An 18998-nucleotide genomic window follows, 5' to 3' on the forward strand; every position below is an offset into this window, starting at 1 on the left:
AACTGCTTTATTGCACAGAAAACACAGCTTTTATACATTTCCAACAGATGGGGGTAGTTACTACACAAATAGAAACAAATATTATACAATGAGACAAACATCAGACAATGGTTAGTTAAACAGATTCTAATCACATCCGGACTTACAAAAGGACAATGGATGACTCATACAATAACAGAAAGATACTGCACACCTAGACTAGATAACAACAGGGGTGATGTTATAGGGGGTAGGGATTTACTGCACAGAAAACACAGCTTTTATACATTTCCAACAGATTAGGGTAGTTACTACACAAATAGAAACAAATATTATCCAATGAGACAAACATCAGACAATGGTTAGTTAAACAGATTCTAATCACATCCTGATTTACAAAAGGACAATGGATGACTCATACAATAACAGAAAAACACTTCACACCTAGACTAGCTAACAACAGGGGGAAGGTTATAGGGGGTAGTGGTTTGACCCTTGCAGCTTCGTATCCGTGAGAGCATCTATTAATTACGCCTGGGGATCCCTGTACCTCGATCCATATCTTGGGAGCTTGGCATTCTGACGCGATGCCATGAGATCTAATTTCCGGCTGACCCCACTTGCAGATCAGGCTGGCAAACACTTCCGGATGGAGTTCCCACTCCCCCAGACGAAAGGTCTGCCTGCTCAGGAAGTCCGCCTCCCAATTGTTCACCCCTGGGATGTGGATTGCCGACAGACAACATGAGTGAGACTCCGCACACTGAATTATCTTAGATACCTCTCTCATCGCTAAGGAACTCCTCGTTCCTCCCTGATGATTGATGTAAGCTACTGACGTTATGTTGTCCGACTGGAACCTGATAAACTGAACCGAAGCTAACTGAGGCCAGGTCAGAAGAGCATTGTAGATTGCTCTCAGCTCCAAAATGTTTATAGGAAGAACAGACTCTGACCGAGTCCAAACTCCCTGAGCCTTTAGAGAGCCCCAGACTGCTCCCCAGCCCAGAAGGCTGGCATCTGTTGTCACAATCGCCCAAACTGGACTGCGAAAGCAGGTTCCCTGGGAGAGATGATCCAGAGACAACCACCATTGAAGAGAATCCCTCGTCTCCTGCTCCAGAAGTATTTGAGGAGACAAATTGGTATAATCTCCGTTCCATTGCCTGAGCAAGCTTAACTGCAGAGGTTTGAGATGAAACCGAGCAAAAGGAATGATGTCCATTGCCGCCACCATCAGCCCGACTACGTCCATGCACTGGGCCACTGATGGCCGAGGAGTGGACTGAAGGACTTGGAAAGTATCTATAATCTTTGATTTCCTGACCTCTGTCAGAAAGATCTTCATTGTCAGAGAATCTATTACGGTTCCCAGGAAAGTAATCCTTGTACTTAGGACAAGAGAGCTCTTTTGTAAATTTACCTTCCACCCGTAAGAGTGAAGGAAAGACAATACCATGCTCGTGTGAGATTCCGCTAGATGGAAGGACTGAGCCTGGACCAGAATGTCGTCTAAGATAGGGTGCCACCGCAATGCCTCGAGAACGAAGTACCGCTAACAGAGATCCCAGAACCTTTGTGAACACCCTGGGAGCAATGGCAAGACCAAAATGAAGAGCCACAAACTGAAAGGGTTTGACCAGAAATGCGAATCTTAGGAACTTGTGATGGTTCTTGTGAATGGGAACATGCAAGTACGCGTCCTTTAAGTCCACTGTTGTCATAAATTGACCCTCCTGGATCAAAGGAAGAATGGAACGTATAGTTTCCATCTTGAAGGACGGTACCCTGAGAAACTTGTTTACACAAACAAATAGAGCTAAACCCCCCAGTCACCTCCACACCTCAGAAGCCCTGCTGAGGCGCCTATCTTCCAAGACAACCAGGAAGTTTCCCCAGCACAACGGAAGACTTGGCAGGATGACAAAAAAACGCCAGAAGCAGTCCGGTCCTAGGAAAGCATGTAAGTAGTAACAAATATGCGTTCCTAGCAAACACAGACCGGAGCCTCCTCTACTGCAGCCCAAACAGACTTCCTCTAGGTCAGAAGAAGAAGGTGCGCGCGAGAAAGGAAGGACCGCCCATTGTGAGAATGAACTAAACTAACAGTCTTCTCCCGGGGAAATATTAACCCCCGAGAAGAAGGAAGCACACAAAAAAACACAACTTCTCCACAAAATAAAGAAAACAAGTAGGTTGTCAGTTGCTATGTTCATAACAGGGTATAGTCTAATAGAACTGACATGACATACAGCTGTCTAGCACTCCCTCTTATACCACGGGAGATAGTGCCCAATAAATAAAGTGCCCCCTTATTATGAAGCTCCTTTGTACCTAAAAAGGTAGAAGTGTGTGTCCCTCTTGTTCTGAGCTGTGTCTTGTGCCCCCAGAAAAAGAAAAAGCACTTACCTCTTAATACTGCCTGACAGCAAGGCAGTTGACAGGTGTGAGAGGTCCTCTTCCTCACATAGACCTGTAGAAAAACAAAGACCGAGTCATATCCCTCAGACTATAGAAAGGTAGGGCAGTATTAAATATGGGAGGCGCAGTGAGAATTATGTCCCACAAGTTCCTATTACTCTAAAGCCACTAAAGCTCTCCTGTAGAGACTGATATGGGCTACAGCTACACCCTAGAACAAAGCAGCACTCTCTGGCACTACTTTAAAAATAATAAACTCTTGATTGAAGAATCTATATTAACACCTCACTTTACCTCTTCCTATCACTAACGCAGGCAAAGAGAATGACTGGAGTGGGAGGGAAGGGAGGCGTTATTTAACAGCTCTGCTGACCAGGAGGTGAATATCTCATTAGTAATTGAGATGATCCGTGGACTCATCGTGTCATAAAAAAGAAAGAAATGTATCTGTAAGCATCAATTATGTTTTCCTTCCTAAGATAGGGAGAGTCCACGGCTTCATTCCTTACTGTTGGGAAAACTATACCCAAGCTCCAGAGTACACTAAATGAATAATGGGAGGGAACAAAAAGGAAGAGGTAGACCCTATTCTAAGGGCACCACAGCCTGCAAAACTTTTCTCCCGAAAGCTGCTTCAGCCAAAGCAAAAAACATCAAACTTGTAAAATTTTGAAAAAGTATGTAAGGAGGACCAGGATCTCGACCCGTACCTGGGTAGCTTGGTATTGAGACGGGACGCCATGAGATCTATCTCCGGCGTCCCCCACATGCTGCATATCTCTGAAAACACCTCGGGATGGAGAGACCATTCCCCTGGATGGAAGAATTGCCTGCTGAAAAAATCTGCCTTACCAGTTGTCCATACCCGGAATGTGAATCGCTGACACAGTAAACAGCTGTGGGCCTCCGCCCACTCCAGAATCTCAGATACTTCCTTTATCATTAAGGAACTTCTTGTTCCCCCCCTGATGGTTGATGTAAGCTACCAAGGTTATATTGTCTGATTGGAATCTGATAAACTGGGATGAACCCAGAAGTGGCCAAGCCTTCAAGGCCGTGAAGATTACCCATAGTTCAAAAATATTGATCGGGAGGGAGGACTCCTAATTCCACAACCCCTGTGCCTTCCTGGCACCCTAAACAGCTCCCCATCCAGATAGGCTTGCGTCCGTAGTCACAATCTCCCAGGATGGTCTTAAGAAGCATGTCCCCCGTGACAGATGATCTGGACAGAGCCACCAAGAGAGTGATTCTCTTAACCGGCTGTCTAATACAATCTGTTGAGACAGATCTGAATGATTGCCGTAACATTGCCTCAGCAGGCACAGTTGTAAAGGTCTGAGACGGAAGCTGGCAAAAGGAATGATGTCCATGCAGGACACCATGAGACCAAACACCTCCATGCACTGAGCCACAGAGGGACTCAAGGAGGTCTGGAGGGCAAGACATGGCCAAATTAGCTTGCAACGTCTCTGGTCTGTTAGAAATATCCTCATGGATATGGAGTCTATTATAGTACCCAGGAATTCCACCCTGGTACTTGGGATAAGAGAACGCTTTTCCAAGTTTATCTTCCATCCATTTGATCGAAGAAGACTGAGAAGGGACTCCGAGAATTCTTCCGCAAGACGAAAGGATGGAGAAAACGGATCCTCTCCGCAGTTGCACGGTCAGGAATATGGAAATGGAAAACAACAAAGCGTGACCGCACCCGGTCACATAGTGGGAGTGCATCCTGCACGCTGCACCAAGAAAAGTGTGCCAGCCTAAATAACTGCGCAGCTCGAATAACCTGTACGTTCCGTAAAAGCCTATGAGCCTCAAACAGCCATACACATAAGCAGTCAAAATCACATAATAAACATGATTGAAAACCCCCCACTGTTCAATAACCCCCTTCCGGAGATATTAACCCTTGATTCCATAAAGATAAAGGAGTCCCACTGAGACCCTGTCTTCTCATTACGTTTTACAAGCATGTATCAAGAAAATTTTAAACGATCTTACCGGAATCTATGCCGTGGAACAGCAACACGGTTCTTCAAGTTTGACAGATGATAGCAACGCTTCTGACATGGAATTGAGTGCAGAAAAGCAGGCAGCTAAACTTGTCAACGCTGATTGCTTATGGAGCTGTTAATATGAGTCGGGATTGCTTCGCAGAAAGACTCTCCCAGTATCTCCGGACTCTAACTTTCATCAATGCTCTCACTGAGAGGCTGACAAGACTACTTAAAACTCCAGTTCAATCACAAAGAGTACTACCCTTCATTAGGAACTACTGTGTATCTTCCAACACTTCACTGCCAACCTCCTGTGACAAGATGCAAAGAATGACTGGGGGATGAGGGAAGTCGAGGAGGCATTTAAGCCTTTGACTGCGGTGTCTTTGCCTCCTCCTGGTGGCCAGGTTCTGTATTGCCACAAGTAATGAATGCAGCTGTGGACTCTCCCTGTATTTAGAAGGAAAAGGAAGAACCAATTCTTTCCCATTCGTTCTTAATAATGTTCGCCATCTTAAAGGGCCATAATACCCAAATGTTTAAACACTTGAAAGTGATGCAGTATAGCTGTAAAAAGCTGACTAGAAAATATCTCCTGAACATCTCTATGTAAAAAAGAAAGATATTTTACCTCAAAAGTTCCTCAGTAGCCACATCCCATTGTAAAGGATTTCTAAGCAGCATTTTAGTGTGTCTGTCCTGGGACAGCTTAGGGGACAGCTTAGGGGACAGCTTAGGGGACGAGCCTCGTGAACTCTCATATTATTTTACCAATCAGGTAAAGGAAGATTACTATGAAATCTCATGAGAGTTAAGTCAAATCTCATGAGATCACAGTAAGAGTTCATGAACTCAGCACTGCTGATGCTGATTGGCTGCTGTTCATTTCTTCATTTTCTTTTATTTTTACCTGCAGCTGGGAGCAGGTGAAGTATAACTTTTTACACAGAACTTACTCTGCTGAGCTGAGGAGATTGTGAGGTAAAATATCTTCCTTTTTTACATAGAGATGCTCAGGTGATATTTTCCAGTCAGCTTTTTACAGTTATACTGCATCAGTTTCAAGTGATTTAGCACATGAGTATTATGTCCCTTTAACCGGCACAGGAAAAGTCAAAGGAACTATCCTGTCTTCGTAAACTCTGTCTGATTTAGGTATCATAGGTTCTTCAGGCAGCGTGGCCTCTGGAACCTCTAACGTAGACAGAACCTCCTTTAATAAAAAACCCAAGTGCTCAATTTTAAATCTAAAGAACGGTTCCTACGCAGCAGGAGGCTTAGACGCTAAGGACTCCGACCCAGAAAGTTCACCCTCTGAAGCTACAGAGGTTAACTCATCATTGGATAACTAGGACATAATAGCTAAATCTGATACAATTTTAGATGACTTCGGGTCAGGAGAGCTATTTTTAACCTTTCTCTTGCGTTTGTTAGAGCGAGGTGATGCACTGAGGGCCACAGACACGCCGTTTGAAACTGCACGGCAAAGTCCGCAGAAAGAAGGCCCCTCTGGATGGAGGATTAGATGTGTTACGGGGAACTGCATGTGGAGTGGATAATGTAGCAAGGGTAGTAATCTCACGGGACGACGAGTCCTGAGAGGTAAACGGCTCAGAGGGACTAAGAGCCTTAGCAGGCTTGTCTCCCTTCTTAGACTTTATAACGGTGTTAAGGTATGTGGATCATCATTGAGTGGGTGGGAAAACCACGGCTTCCTCACAATATAAACAGGTATGATTTAGTACAGGAGGAGTACCTTCTAACATCTCAGAGTCCTCCATAGCTCAGGTTATACCCACAGAAGGACACAAATAAAGCATCCATGGAGATCTGCTGTGATAGATCTGAATGATCGCCGTAAGACTGTCTCAACATGCACAATTGAAGAGGTCTGAGATGGAACCTGGCGAATGGAATGACGTCTATGCTGGAAACCATGAGTCCGATCACCTCCATACACTGAGCCACCGAGGGGCTTGAAGGGGACTGAAGGGCAAGACAAGACAACGCAATTTTCCTGTGTCAATGGTCTGTGAGAAATATTTTCATGGACATAGAGTCTATTATTGTGCCCAGGAACTCCACCCTGTTGCTGGGAACCAGGGAACTCTTTCCTGAGTTGATCTTCCAACTGTGAGATTGGAGCAAAAGAAGAGCAGCCCTCGAATGATCCTCTGCGAGACGGCGCCTGGACTAGAATGTCGTCCAGATAGGGCGCCACAGCAATGCCTCTGGCTCTGTCCACTGCAAGTAGCGCCCCCAGAACCTTCGTGAAGACTCTCGGGCCGTCGCCAGACCAAAGGGTAGGGCCACAAACTGGAAGTGTTGGTTCAGAAACGCAAATCTTAGGAACTTGAAGTGGTCCCTTTGAATTGGCACATGAAGGTAAGCGTCCAAGTCTATAGTTGTCATGAACTGTCCCTCTTGAACTAGGGGCAGAATAGATCTGATCGTTTCCATTTTGAATGATGGAACACTCAGAAACTTGTCTTTAGGTCCAGAATCGGGCGGAACGTGCCCTCTTTCTTTGGAACCACAAAAAGGATTTGAATAGTACCCTAGACTTCTTTCAGCTTGGGGTACTGGTACGATAACACAGAGAGAGAAAAGATCCCTCACACACTCTAGAAAGGCCTCCCTCTTTTCTGGTCTTGAAGACAGGTTTGACAGGAGGAATCTGCCCATGGGCAGATGGGATCTGAACCCTATCCTTTAACCCTGGGTGTCAACCTCCAGAACCCTAGGGTCATAAACTGTAACCAGGCTTCTGAGAAGAGAGATAATCTGTCCCCTACTTGGTCCAAAGACCGGTCGGGGGCTGCCCTCTCATGCCGATTTTGTCTCGACTGGCATCTTGCTCTGCTTAGACTTGTTCCAAGAATGAGCCGGTTTCCAAGTTCCCTTGGACTGGTCCGCTTTTGCGGCAGGCTGCTGGTGCTGGGCCTTGTTCGCACGAAAGGGACGAAAAGTAGATCCTTTAGGCTTAGCCTTCTTATCTTGCGGTAGGAAAAGTCCCTTGCCTCCCATAACCGTGGATATGATTGAATCCAATCCTGGACCGAACAGAATCTTTCCTTCAAAAGGCAGGGACAACAGCCTTGATTTAGAGGTCATGTTCTCAGACCAAGACTTTAGCCACACCTTAGCGTTCTGGCAAAATAATTTGCATATTGGCATCACAGATGAAAGAATTGACGACTTTCAGCGCCTTAATCTTATCCTGTATCTTGTCGATGGAAGTCTTCCCCTCGACCATTTCACACAGGGATTTACACCAATATGTCGCAGCTCTGGAAACCGCGGCTACGGCCGCTGCCGGCTGAAAAACAAACCCTGTGTGTTGAAACATCTTCCTTAATATGTTTTTCAACTTTTTATCCATGGGCTCTTTAAACGACAAACTATTCTCGAGGGGAATAGTTGTCCACTTTGCGAGCGTGGAGATAGCACCATCCAGCTAAGGGACAGTACCGCAAAGCTCAAGCTAGAGTCCGGAACAGGGAACAGTTTCTAAAAGGAAGAAAAAGGGGAAAAGGAAGAACCTAATCGCTCCCATTCATTCTTAATAAAATTAGCCATCTTAACCGGAAATCGGGAAGGCCTGAGGCACCACCCTGTCCTTATATAACTTATCAAGCTTAGGAATCGCAGGGTTCCTCCAGAAGCTTTGGTTCCGGAATCTCCAGAGTAGCAAGCACTTGCTTCAGCAAAAAGCGCAAATTCTCTATCCTAAACCTAAAGTCAGGCTCCTCCGCAGCCGGAGGTTTAGATGACACGGACTCCGACCCAGAAGGGGCCTCCTCCGAAGAGTCAGAGAGGGCCTCGTCATCGTATAACGTCTCTGATATTTCCATAGGCGTAAACAACTCCTGGCCCGGGCTGCCATGATACACCCTACACTTGTGCTTAGTAGAACGTGGTAAGGCATGGATCACTTTCGATACCGCAGTTTGCAGTTGATCCGCAAAATCTGACGGCCAACAAATCTCTCTCTCTCGCAGGAGTAATGGTTGGACCCTGGTGCACTGCATGTGCAATTGGAGATGAATGCAGAAAACGCACCTCACGGGATGGGGAACCCTCAGAGGTGGACGGCTCAGTAGTACTAGACATCAGTTTACTTTTAGATGTCGTAACTTTATTAAGGAATGTGGAACATAGTTGAGCAGACTATTCTACCAGAACCTCCTCACAATAAACACAGGAATGAGACCTTGTTAAAGAGGGAGAACCCTCTAACGCGTCAGAGTCCTCCATAGCTTGCGCTGTTATTACGGACTAGATTAACTTAATAAATAGGCACCTTTATAACCTCCAATGGCCGAGGCACTTACCACCTCCTATGACCCGGACTACAGAAACCGTTTTGTCTCCTACGCCGCTGATCAACAGAGGAAGGGAGATAGCCACACCCGGTCACATGGGATGCGTGGCAGGACCGCCCCTGCCTAAGGAGAAAATGCTCCAAAAAAAGGGCCGCACCATACTCCCGTAAGTCACCTGAAAGTTCCACACATTGCCAGAGCCTCATCTCACACATAACGCAGCAATGACACAAACAACATAATGTATAAACCCCCCCTGTTCAATAATCTCCTTTCCAGGAATATTAACCCTTGATTCTTTAAAGATAAAGAGGCATCACACTGTGACCCTGTCTTCCGTGTTATCATTATGTAATATAAAATGAAACAATCTTACCAGAATCTATGCCGTTGAACAGGAACACGGCCCTTCAAGTGTGACAGGTTAGTAGCCTCACGCTCCTGACATGGACTTGAGTGTAAAAAGCAAGCAGAGAAACTTTGGCAACGCTGATTGCTTGTGGAGCTGTTAATATGAGTCTCCATGCATCTCTGGACTATATTTCGCCCAGGCTCTTACTGAGAGGCTGACAGGACTACTTAAAACTCCAGTCCCAATGCGAAGACTACTGCCCTCCATAAGATCTCCGGCACTTCTCTGCCGTCCTCCTGTGACAAAAGGCTAAGAATGACTGGGGGATGAGGGAAGTGGGGGAGATATATTCAAGCCTTTGGCTGGGGTGTCTTTGCCTCCTCCTGGTGGCCAGGTTCTTAATTCCCAACAGTAATGAATGAAGCCGTGGACTCTCCTCCCCTTTAGATGGAAACAGGCTTCTTGGTCTTACATCCAATTAAAGCAGCTATTGGAAGCAATGGAATCTTACCCCCTTCACCAGACACTAAAGCAGGCTTTAGGAGCATTAATAATCCAAAGGGCATAGGATGAGTGCTAACCGGACAAAAGGCTGATCACACAGACATGCCCATTATACTAAGTGTGCAAAAAACGAAGTGTGCTTAAAAAAACAAAAAGCCAACACATGGAAAAAAAAACACCTGCAAACAAACAAGGTGATGTGTGAAAAAAATAACTATTAATATGAAAATATTTAAAACTTAAAAACGCATCTCAAGGCCTAAGTAGGGTGAAAATAAAGTACTTATAAAGCCATGCCGGAAATGCCTCAGATAATAGTCCCCAGGCTATGATAAACCCATAAGCGAGTGCCTAATAATGGCCTATATGCTAAACAGGTGCCAACAACAATCCCACCCTCGCCTAATAACCTGATATGCACCCATACTACTGGACTTACCATAAGAAGAAAAAAAACTTCTTCCAGTAAATAGCTAATCCTGTGCAGTGCGTGCGACAGCAGATCTATATTTACAGTATATAGATATCTATATACCTATATCTATCTCTATCTATCGTTATACCAACAGTATACTGTTAAACCGACAGTAAAAAGGCTAGGGACAGGGCCCTGCAACACTTGTAGCAGGCCTGCAACTAACTCCCATAGGGTGTTTTTGTGCCACTACCCATACATCAACATCACTTTGTCCAGACTGTAGCTCTCTGAGTGGAAAACTGGGCCTGAAATCGGTCTGAGAACACCTGGAGCACCTTTCTCCTTCACCTTCCTACTGCAAAAGCAAATACAAGACTAGTCTCCAGTAAGGTAGGAGGGGTTATAAGGGCTCTGGGAGTTTTGGGATCTTTGCCTCCTCCCAGTGGCCAGAGGTATAATTCACAATCCATTACTCCTGGGGACTCTCACCCCCTTTATGAACGAAACAGCATTAACTTTTATTCTCAAAAAATGTCTTAGTTTAGGGCTCACCTATGCGATTTCTCTCAAGTGATCCAGCCTGAGGAAGGTTAGGATGTGGTGACTGTAGAAGAGAATCTCCTCTCTCCCAGCCACTCTCTGCCCTGCGAAGGTCTGGATTACTGAGTTGAAAAAAGAGGAAACAAATGGGTTGAAAACACAAGACTGGAAAGACTTAAAACATGATTGATATACTGCATATATTGTTCCCTGACAAAATACCCATTTAATTACTGTTGACTATTGGCAACAATTGGAGCTATCCCTACAGATTTAAGAATTAAAGTAGGGATAATATAACCTTTTATTAGTCTTTATTGTTTTGTAAGTCATTAATGACCTTGTTTACTTATGATACCACATTTCAAAACATGACTTTTCAAAGCATAACCACTTCACTTTTTGCTGCACTTTCTTACCATTAAAGTGAATGTAAATTTTGATGCTAAAGTGCACAGTTTTAAAAAATTTGATTAAAAACAGGGGCACTTTAATTCATCAAAATTTATATTTCACTCCTGCTGTGAAAAAATACTTACCTTTTATTAAACTTGACAGCAGCTCCAGCTTCCTCTGGTCGTCGCAAGCCATTTCTGACGTCAGAAATGATGGATAGGTCATCCTCCAATCACGGCTTCCCCCCCCCCGGGGGAATCAGTGTCTGATTCAACGCCTTTATTGGAGGAAGCCGGATTCCTCATTTTAGACTCAGGAAGAGGCTTTGCGACAGGTGGAGGCAGCTGGATCGGCTGTCAAGATTAAAAAGGTAAGTATTTTTTCACAATAGGAGTGAAATGCAAATTTTGATGAATTAAAGTGTCCCTGTTTTTAATGAAAATTTTAAAAACCGGGCACTTTAGATATAAATTTACATTTACTTTAAGTAATTTGATTCTATTAATTTAATATTATAGACTTATTGGCTCAGTGTTCTCCACAGAAAATTTTGCCAGCCGGGTGGCATTATAAAGTAGTTGGATGGGAGCAGTTTAATACTTTGTAATATTATTACATTTCCTGCTATCCAAAGCACAAATTAATTGCATAATTTAACATAACTTAATGATAATTTGGGCAATAAACATTGAAATCTTTTAATATTAGCTTATTTGTGGCTAAGATTTTACCAGGTGGTCAGTAAAATCATCCGGGTGTTGCACCCATTAAATAGGGCCTGGGGAGAACACTGTGGATTATATCAGTATAATAATGTAGCCAATTATAATTAAAATTTAAATAAACACTCACTCACATGAATTTTGGATAAAATAAAAGTGCTGTTATCTGAAAGGAATTAACATCCAGACATAAATATTTCAAGGTTACCTGGCTCTCACAGCTTGCACCGGTCTGCTCCCTCCTGATCCACTTGCATTAAGTGCTGTGGCTATTGAAGTTGTTCTCTGAGGAACCTTTATATACATAATAAATAGTGTGTTTAAATTGAAATATGGGATGCTTAAGAGGAACATAAAACCCCATATTTTTCTTTAGTGGTTTAGATAGAGCATACCATTTTTTATTTCTATGATCAAATTTGCTTTGTTATTATGGTGTTCTTTGGTGATGAGATACCTAGGTAGGTAGTGTGCATGTGTTGGGAACACTACATAGCAGGAAAAACACTGCTGCCTTCTAGTGCTCATGCAACTGAGTAACATTTTTAAAATTATTGGTGCAAAACTGCTGTTTTATAGTGCCTCAGACACATGCATGCTCCGGAGTCTACCTACCTGTTCTTCAACAAAGGATACCAAGATAAATGAAAATAGAAGAAAAATAGAAAAACATAATTTATGCTTACCAGATACATTCCTTTCCTTCTGGATAGGGAGAGTCCACGGCTTCATTACTTACTGTTACTTTTGGGAAATACAACACCTGGCCACAAGGAGGAGGAAAAGACACCCCAGCCAAAGGCTTAACTATCCCACCCACTTCAGGGAACAAGGAAAAGTAGGAGAAATATCAGGGCATAAATGGTGCCAGAAGAATAAGAAATAATAGGGGGCCGTCCTTAGACAAGAAAAAACAGGCGGGGGTTGTGGACTTTCCCTATCCGGAAGGAAAGGAATTTATCTGGTAAGCATATGTTTTCCTTCCTAAGATAGGGAGAGTCCATGGCTTCATTCCTTACTGTTGGGAAAGCTATACCCAAGCTCCAGAAGACACTGAATGAATAACGGGAGGGAACAAAAAGGAAGAGGTGGACCCTGCTCTGAGGGCACCACAGCCTGCAAAACAGTTCTCCCGAAAGCTGCTTCAGCCGAAGCAAAAACATCAAACTAGTAAAAATTAGAAAAAGTATTTAAGGAGGACTAGGTACCCGCCTTACAAATCTGATCCATAGAGGCCTCGTTCTTAAAGGCCCAAGAGGAAGCCACTGCTCTAGTGGAAAGAGCCGCTATCCTCTCAGGAGAATGATGTCTGATAAGCTAAGCGGATGACACTCCTTAAACAAAAAGATAGGGAAGTTGAAGTAGCCTTCTGCCCCTTACGCTTGCCCGAATAGACAACAAACAAAGAGGAAGATTGTCTAAACTCCTTAGTAGCCTGAAGAAAGAACTTCAAGGCGCGAACCACATCCAAATGGTGAATTAAACGTTCCTTTGATAAAGGATTAGGAAACAAGGAAGGAACCACAATCTCTTGATTGATGCTGCGATCTGACACAACCTTAGGCAGAAAACCTAATGTAGTACGTAAAACTGCCTTATCTGCATGAAAAATGAAATAAGAGAACTCACATCGCAAAGCAGAGATCTCAGAAACTCTGCGCGCAGAGGCAATAGCCATTAAAAAGAGAACCTTCCAAGATAACAATTTAATGTCAACGGAATGCAGAGGCTCAAACGGAGCCTGTTGCAAAACACGAAGAACAAGATTTAGGCTCCAATGAGGAACCCCAGATCTAAACACAGGTCTGATCCTAATCAGAGCCTTAAAGGACTGCACGTCTGGAATCTCAGTCAGCCTCTTGTGCAATAAAACCCACAGGCCCGAAATCTGTCCCCACAGGGAACTAGCAGAAAAGCCCTCCTCCAGTCCATCCTGGAGAAAACGATAAGATCCTGACAACCTGAACTCTACCAGGAAAATCAATGCTCTTCACACCAGGATAAGCAGGTCCTCTACCCTTTGTGGTAGATACGCTGAGTAACTGGTTTACAAGCATGAATAAGAGTATCAATGACACTCTCAGAGAAACCCCTCTTTGCCAAGACTAAGTGTTCAATCTCCACACAGTCAGCATCAGAGAATCTAGATTTTGATGAACAAATGGACCTTGTAACAGCAGGTCTCTGCGACAAGGTAACTTTCACAGAGAAGATGAGGACATCCCCACTAGATACGCGAAACATGTCCTTCGTGGACACGATGGAGAAATCAGGATAACTGATACCTGCTCCTGCTTGATGCGGGCCACCACTCGAGGAAGAAGCGGTAATGGAGGAAAAAGATAGGAGTTTGAACCTCTAGGGCACTGCTTAGAACATCTATTAGATCCACTTGGGGATCCCTCGACCTGTACCAGAGTAACTTGGTATTGAGACGGGACACCATGATATATATCTCCGGCGTCCCCCGCTTGCTGCATATCTCTGCAAACACCTCTGGATGGAGAGACCATTCCCCTGGGTGTAAGGACTGAGAAAATCCACCTACCAGTTGTCCACACCAGGAATGTGGATCACTGACAGAGAACAGATATGGGCCTCCGCCCACTCCAGAATCTGAGATACTTCCTTCATCGCCAAGGAACTTCTCGTTCCCCCCTGATGGTTGATGTAAGCAACCGAGGATATATTGTCTGATTGGAATCTGATAAACTGGGACGGACCCAGAAGTGGCCAAGCCTTCAAGGCATTGAAGATTGCCCATAGTTCCAAAATAGATCAGGAGGGAGGACTCCTCCTGAGTCCACAACCCCTGTGCCTTCCTGACATCCCAAACAGCTCCCCATCCAGATAGACTTGTGTCCGTAGTCACAATCACCCAGGATGATCTTAAGAAACACATCCCTGGGGACAGATGATCTGGACAGAGCCACCAAGAGAGCGATTCTCTCGACCGGCTGTCTAATACAATCTGTAGAGACCGATCAGAATGATTGCCTTTCCACTGTCTCAGTATACACAGTTGTAAAGGTCTGAGACGGAACTTGGCAAAAGGAATGATGTCCATGCAGGACACCATGAGACCAATCACCTCAATACACTGAGCCACAGAGGGACTCAAGGAGGTCTGGAGGGCAAGACATGCTGAAGTTAACTTGCACTGTCTCTGGTCTGTTAGAAATATCCTCATGGACATGGAGTCTATTATAGTACAAAGTAATTCCACCCTGGTACTTGGGATAAAAGAACTATTTTCCAAGTTTATCTTCCATCCATTTGATCAAAGACGACTGAGAAGGGACTCTGAGTATTCTTCCGTAAGACGAGAAGATGGTGCATGCACCAGAATATTGTCAAAGTATGGGGCTACTGTAATATCCTGAGTTCTGGCAACGGTTGGAAGAGTCCCGAGAACCTTTGTAAGGATTCTTGGAGCAGTAGCTAGGCCAAACGGAAGGGCAATGAACTGGAAGTGCTGGTCCAGGAGTGCAATCCTCAGGAACTGAAAGTGTTCCCTGTGGATTTTAACATGAAGGTAAGTGTCCTTCAGATCTATAGTGGTCATAAACTGGCCTTCCTGAACTAAAAGAAGGATGGACCTTATCGTCTCCATCTTGAAGGAAGGGACACTTAGAAATTTGTTTAAGCACTTTAGGTCCAGAATTGGGCGGAAAGTTCCCTCCTTCTTTGGGACCACGAAAAGGTTTGAATAAAACCCCAAACCTCTTTCTTCGATAGGCACCGGGACAACAACTACTAAGGAGGATAGGTTCCGAATGCACCCTAGAAAGGCATCCCTCTTTTCTGGTCTGTAGACAGGTCAGAGAGTAGGAATCTGACCCTGGGCGGATGAGATTTGAAGCCTATCTTGTATCCCTGAGTACGACCTCAAGGACTCACGGATCCTGTACGTCCCTGAAACAAGCGTCTGAAAAGAGACAGTCTGTCCCTACACAATCCAATCCCGGATCGGGGGCCGCCCCTTTATGCTGATTTGTTTTATGTAGGCTTCTTAATCTGCTTGGACTTATTCCAGGACTGAGCCCGCTTTTAAGTACTCTTGGGTTGCTCAGGCTTGGAGGATTGTTGTAGTTGGGATTTGTCAGAATGAAAGGAACGAAAATTAGAAGATTGTCGTCCCTTTGACTTGTTCTTCTTACCATAGAAATAATGGAGTCCAGGCCTGGACCAAATTGAATCCTTCCCTTGAAGGGAAGAGAAAGGAGTCTGGACTTAGAAGTCATATATGCAGACCAAGACTTCAAGTAGAGAGCCCGGCGGGCTAGAACCGCAAAGCCAGAGGACTTTGCATTCAGGCAAATAATTTGCATGTTTGCATCAAAGATAAAAGAATTAGTAATTCTCAAAGCTTTAATTCTGTCTTAAATATCCTTGAGGGGAGACTCCACCTCAATGAGTTCCGACAAAGAATCGCACCAGTAGGTAGTTGCTCCGTCAACCGAAGCAACTGCAACCTCCGGTTGAAATAAAACATAATTTATGCTTACCTGATAAATTTATTTCTCTTGTAGTGTGTTCAGTCCACGGGTCATCCATTACTTATGGGATATATTCTCCTTCCCACCTTCCCAACAGGAAGTTGCAAGAGGATCACCCAAGCAGAGCTGCTATATAGCTCCTCCCCTCACATGTCATATCCAGTCATTCGACCGAAACAAGACGAGAAAGGAGAAACTATAAGGTGCAGTGGTGACTGGAGTTATAATTTTAAAATTTAGAACCTGCCTGAAAAAGACAGGGCGGGCCGTGGACTGAACACACTACAAGAGAAATAAATTTATCAGGTAAGCATAAATTATGTTTTCTCTTGTTAAGTGTGTTCAGTCCACGGGTCATCCATTACTTATGGGATACCAATACCAAAGCTAAGTACACGGATGATGGGAGGGACAAGGCAGGAACATTAAACAGAAGGAACCACTGCCTGTAGAACCTTTCTCCCAAAACCAGCCTCCGAAGAAGCGAAAGTGTCAAATTTGTAAAATTTGGAAAAAGTATGAAGTGAAGACCAAGTTGCAGCCTTGCAAATCTGTTCAACAGAGGCCTCATTCTTAAAGGCCCAGGTGGAAGCCACAGCTCTAGTGGAATGAGCTGTAATTCTTTCAGGAGGCTGCTGTCCAGCAGACTCATAGGCTAAACGTATTATGCTACGAAGCAAAAAAGAGAGAGAGGTAGCCAAAGCCTTTTGACCTCTCCTCTGTCCAGAGTAAACGACAAACAGAGAAGAAGTTTGTCGAAAATCTTTAGTTGCCTGTAAGTAGAACTTCAGAGCACGGACCACGTCTAGATTATGCAAAAGACGTTCCTTCTTTGAAGAAGGATTAGGACATAATGATGGAACAACATCTTGATTGATATTCCTGTTAGAAACAACCTTAGGTAAAAACCCAGGTTTAGTACGCAGAACTACCTTATCTGAATGAAAGATCAGATAAGGAGAATCACAATGTAAGGCAGATAACTCAGAAACTCTTCGAGCCAAGGAAATAGCCATCAAAAACAAAACTTTCCAAGATAAAAGCTTAATATCAATGGAATGAAGGGGTTCAAACGGAACACCCTGAAGAACTTTAAGAACCAAGTTTAAGCTCCACGGAGGAGCAACAGCTTTAAACACAGGCTTAATTCTAGCCAAAGCCTGACAAAAGGCCTGGACGTCTGGATGCTCTGCCAGACGTTTGTGTAAAAGAATAGACAGAGCTGAAATCTGTCCCTTTAGCGAACTAGCGGATAAACCCTTTTCTAAACCCTCTTGTAGAAAAGCTAATATCCTAGGAATCCTAACCTTACTCCATGAGTAACTCTTGGATTCGCACCAATATAAATATTTACGCCATATCTTATGGTAAATTTTTCTTGTCACAGGTTTCCGAGCCTGTATTAATGTATCAATAACCGAATCCGAAAACCCACGCTTTGATAGAATCAAGCGTTCAATTTCCAGGCAGTCAGCCTCAGAGAAATTAGGTTTGGATGGTTGAAAGGACCCTGAATTAGAAGGTCCTGCCTCAGAGGAAGAGACCAAGGTGGACAGGACGACATGTCCACTAGGTCTGCATACCAGGTCCTGCGTGGCCACGCAGGCGCTATCAGAATTACCGATGCCCTCTCCTGTTTGATCCTGGCAATCAGCCGAGGTAGCAACGGAAATGGTGGAAACACATAAGCTATGTTGAAAACCCAAGGGGCTGCTAATGCATCTACCAGCACCGCTCCCGGGTCCCTGGACCTTGATCCGTAACAAGGAAGCTTCGCGTTCTGGCGAGATGCCATGAGATCCAGATCCGGTTTGCCCCAACGACGAATCAGTTGAGCAAATACCTCCGGGTGAAGTTCCCACTCTCCCGGATGAAAAGTCTGGCGACTTAGGAAATCCGCCTCCCAGTTCTCTACGCCTGGGATGTGAATCGCTGACAGGTGGCAAGAGTGAAACTCTGCTCAGCGAATTATCTTCGAGACTTCCAACATCGCTAGGGAACTCCTGGTTCCCCCTTGATGATTGATGTAAGCCACAGTCGTGATATTGTCCGACTGAAATCTGATGAACCTCAGCTTTGCTAACTGAGGCCAAGCTAGAAGAGCATTGAATATTGCTCTTAATTCTAGAATGTTTATTGGGAGGAGTTTCTCCTCCTGAGTCCACGATCCCTGAGCCTTCAGGGAATTCCAGACTGCTCCCCAGCCTAGAAGGCTGCCATCCGTTGTTACAATCGTCCAATCTGGCCTGCGAAAGGTCATTCCTTTGGACAGATGAACCGGTGACAACCACCAGAGAAGCAAATCTCTGGTCTCCTGGTCCAGATTTAGCAAAGGGGACAGATCTGAGTAATCCCCGTTCCATTGACTGAGCATGCATAGTTGCAGCGGTCTGAGATGCAGGCGCGCAAATGGCACTATGTCCATTGCCGCTACCATTAAGCCGATTACCTCCATGCACTGAGCTACCGATGGGCTTGGAACGGAATGAAGGACACGGCAAGCATTGAGAATCTTTGATAACCTGGACTCCGTCAGGTAAAACTTCATCTCTATAGAATCTATAAGAGTTCCTAGAAAAGGAACCCGTGTGAGTGGTAACAGAGAACTCTTTTCCACGTTCACTTTCCACCCATGCGACCTCAGAAATGCTAGAACTATCTCTGTATGAGACTTTGCATTCTGAAAACTTGACGCTTGTATCAGAATTTCGTCTAGGTACGGAGCCACCGCTATGCCTCGTGGTCTTAGTACCGCCAGAAGTGAGCCCAGAACCTTCGTAAAAATTTTCGGGGCCGTGGCTAACCCGAAGGGAAGAGCCAAAAACTGGTAATGCCTGTC

At 44.6% G+C, this 18998-nt stretch overlaps 1 protein-coding gene across 4 annotated transcripts in view; it reads right to left on the minus strand.

Annotated features, from left to right (window-relative positions):
- Window positions 1–18998, minus strand: part of MINK1 (misshapen like kinase 1) — a 675211-nt gene that overhangs the window by 133390 nt on the left and 522823 nt on the right. For all 4 annotated transcript variants that reach the window (XM_053718325.1, XM_053718327.1, XM_053718326.1 and 1 more), the window contains 2 exons: window positions 11869–11954; window positions 10555–10664 (listed from right to left, as the gene is read on the minus strand). In XM_053718325.1, the coding sequence (XP_053574300.1) occupies window positions 10555–10664; window positions 11869–11954 (196 nt within the window). The remainder of the gene's footprint in view (window positions 1–10554; window positions 10665–11868; window positions 11955–18998) is intronic.

Source organism: Bombina bombina, chromosome 6 (assembly GCF_027579735.1).
Source record: "Bombina bombina isolate aBomBom1 chromosome 6, aBomBom1.pri, whole genome shotgun sequence".
Lineage (NCBI taxonomy): Eukaryota > Metazoa > Chordata > Amphibia > Anura > Bombinatoridae > Bombina > Bombina bombina.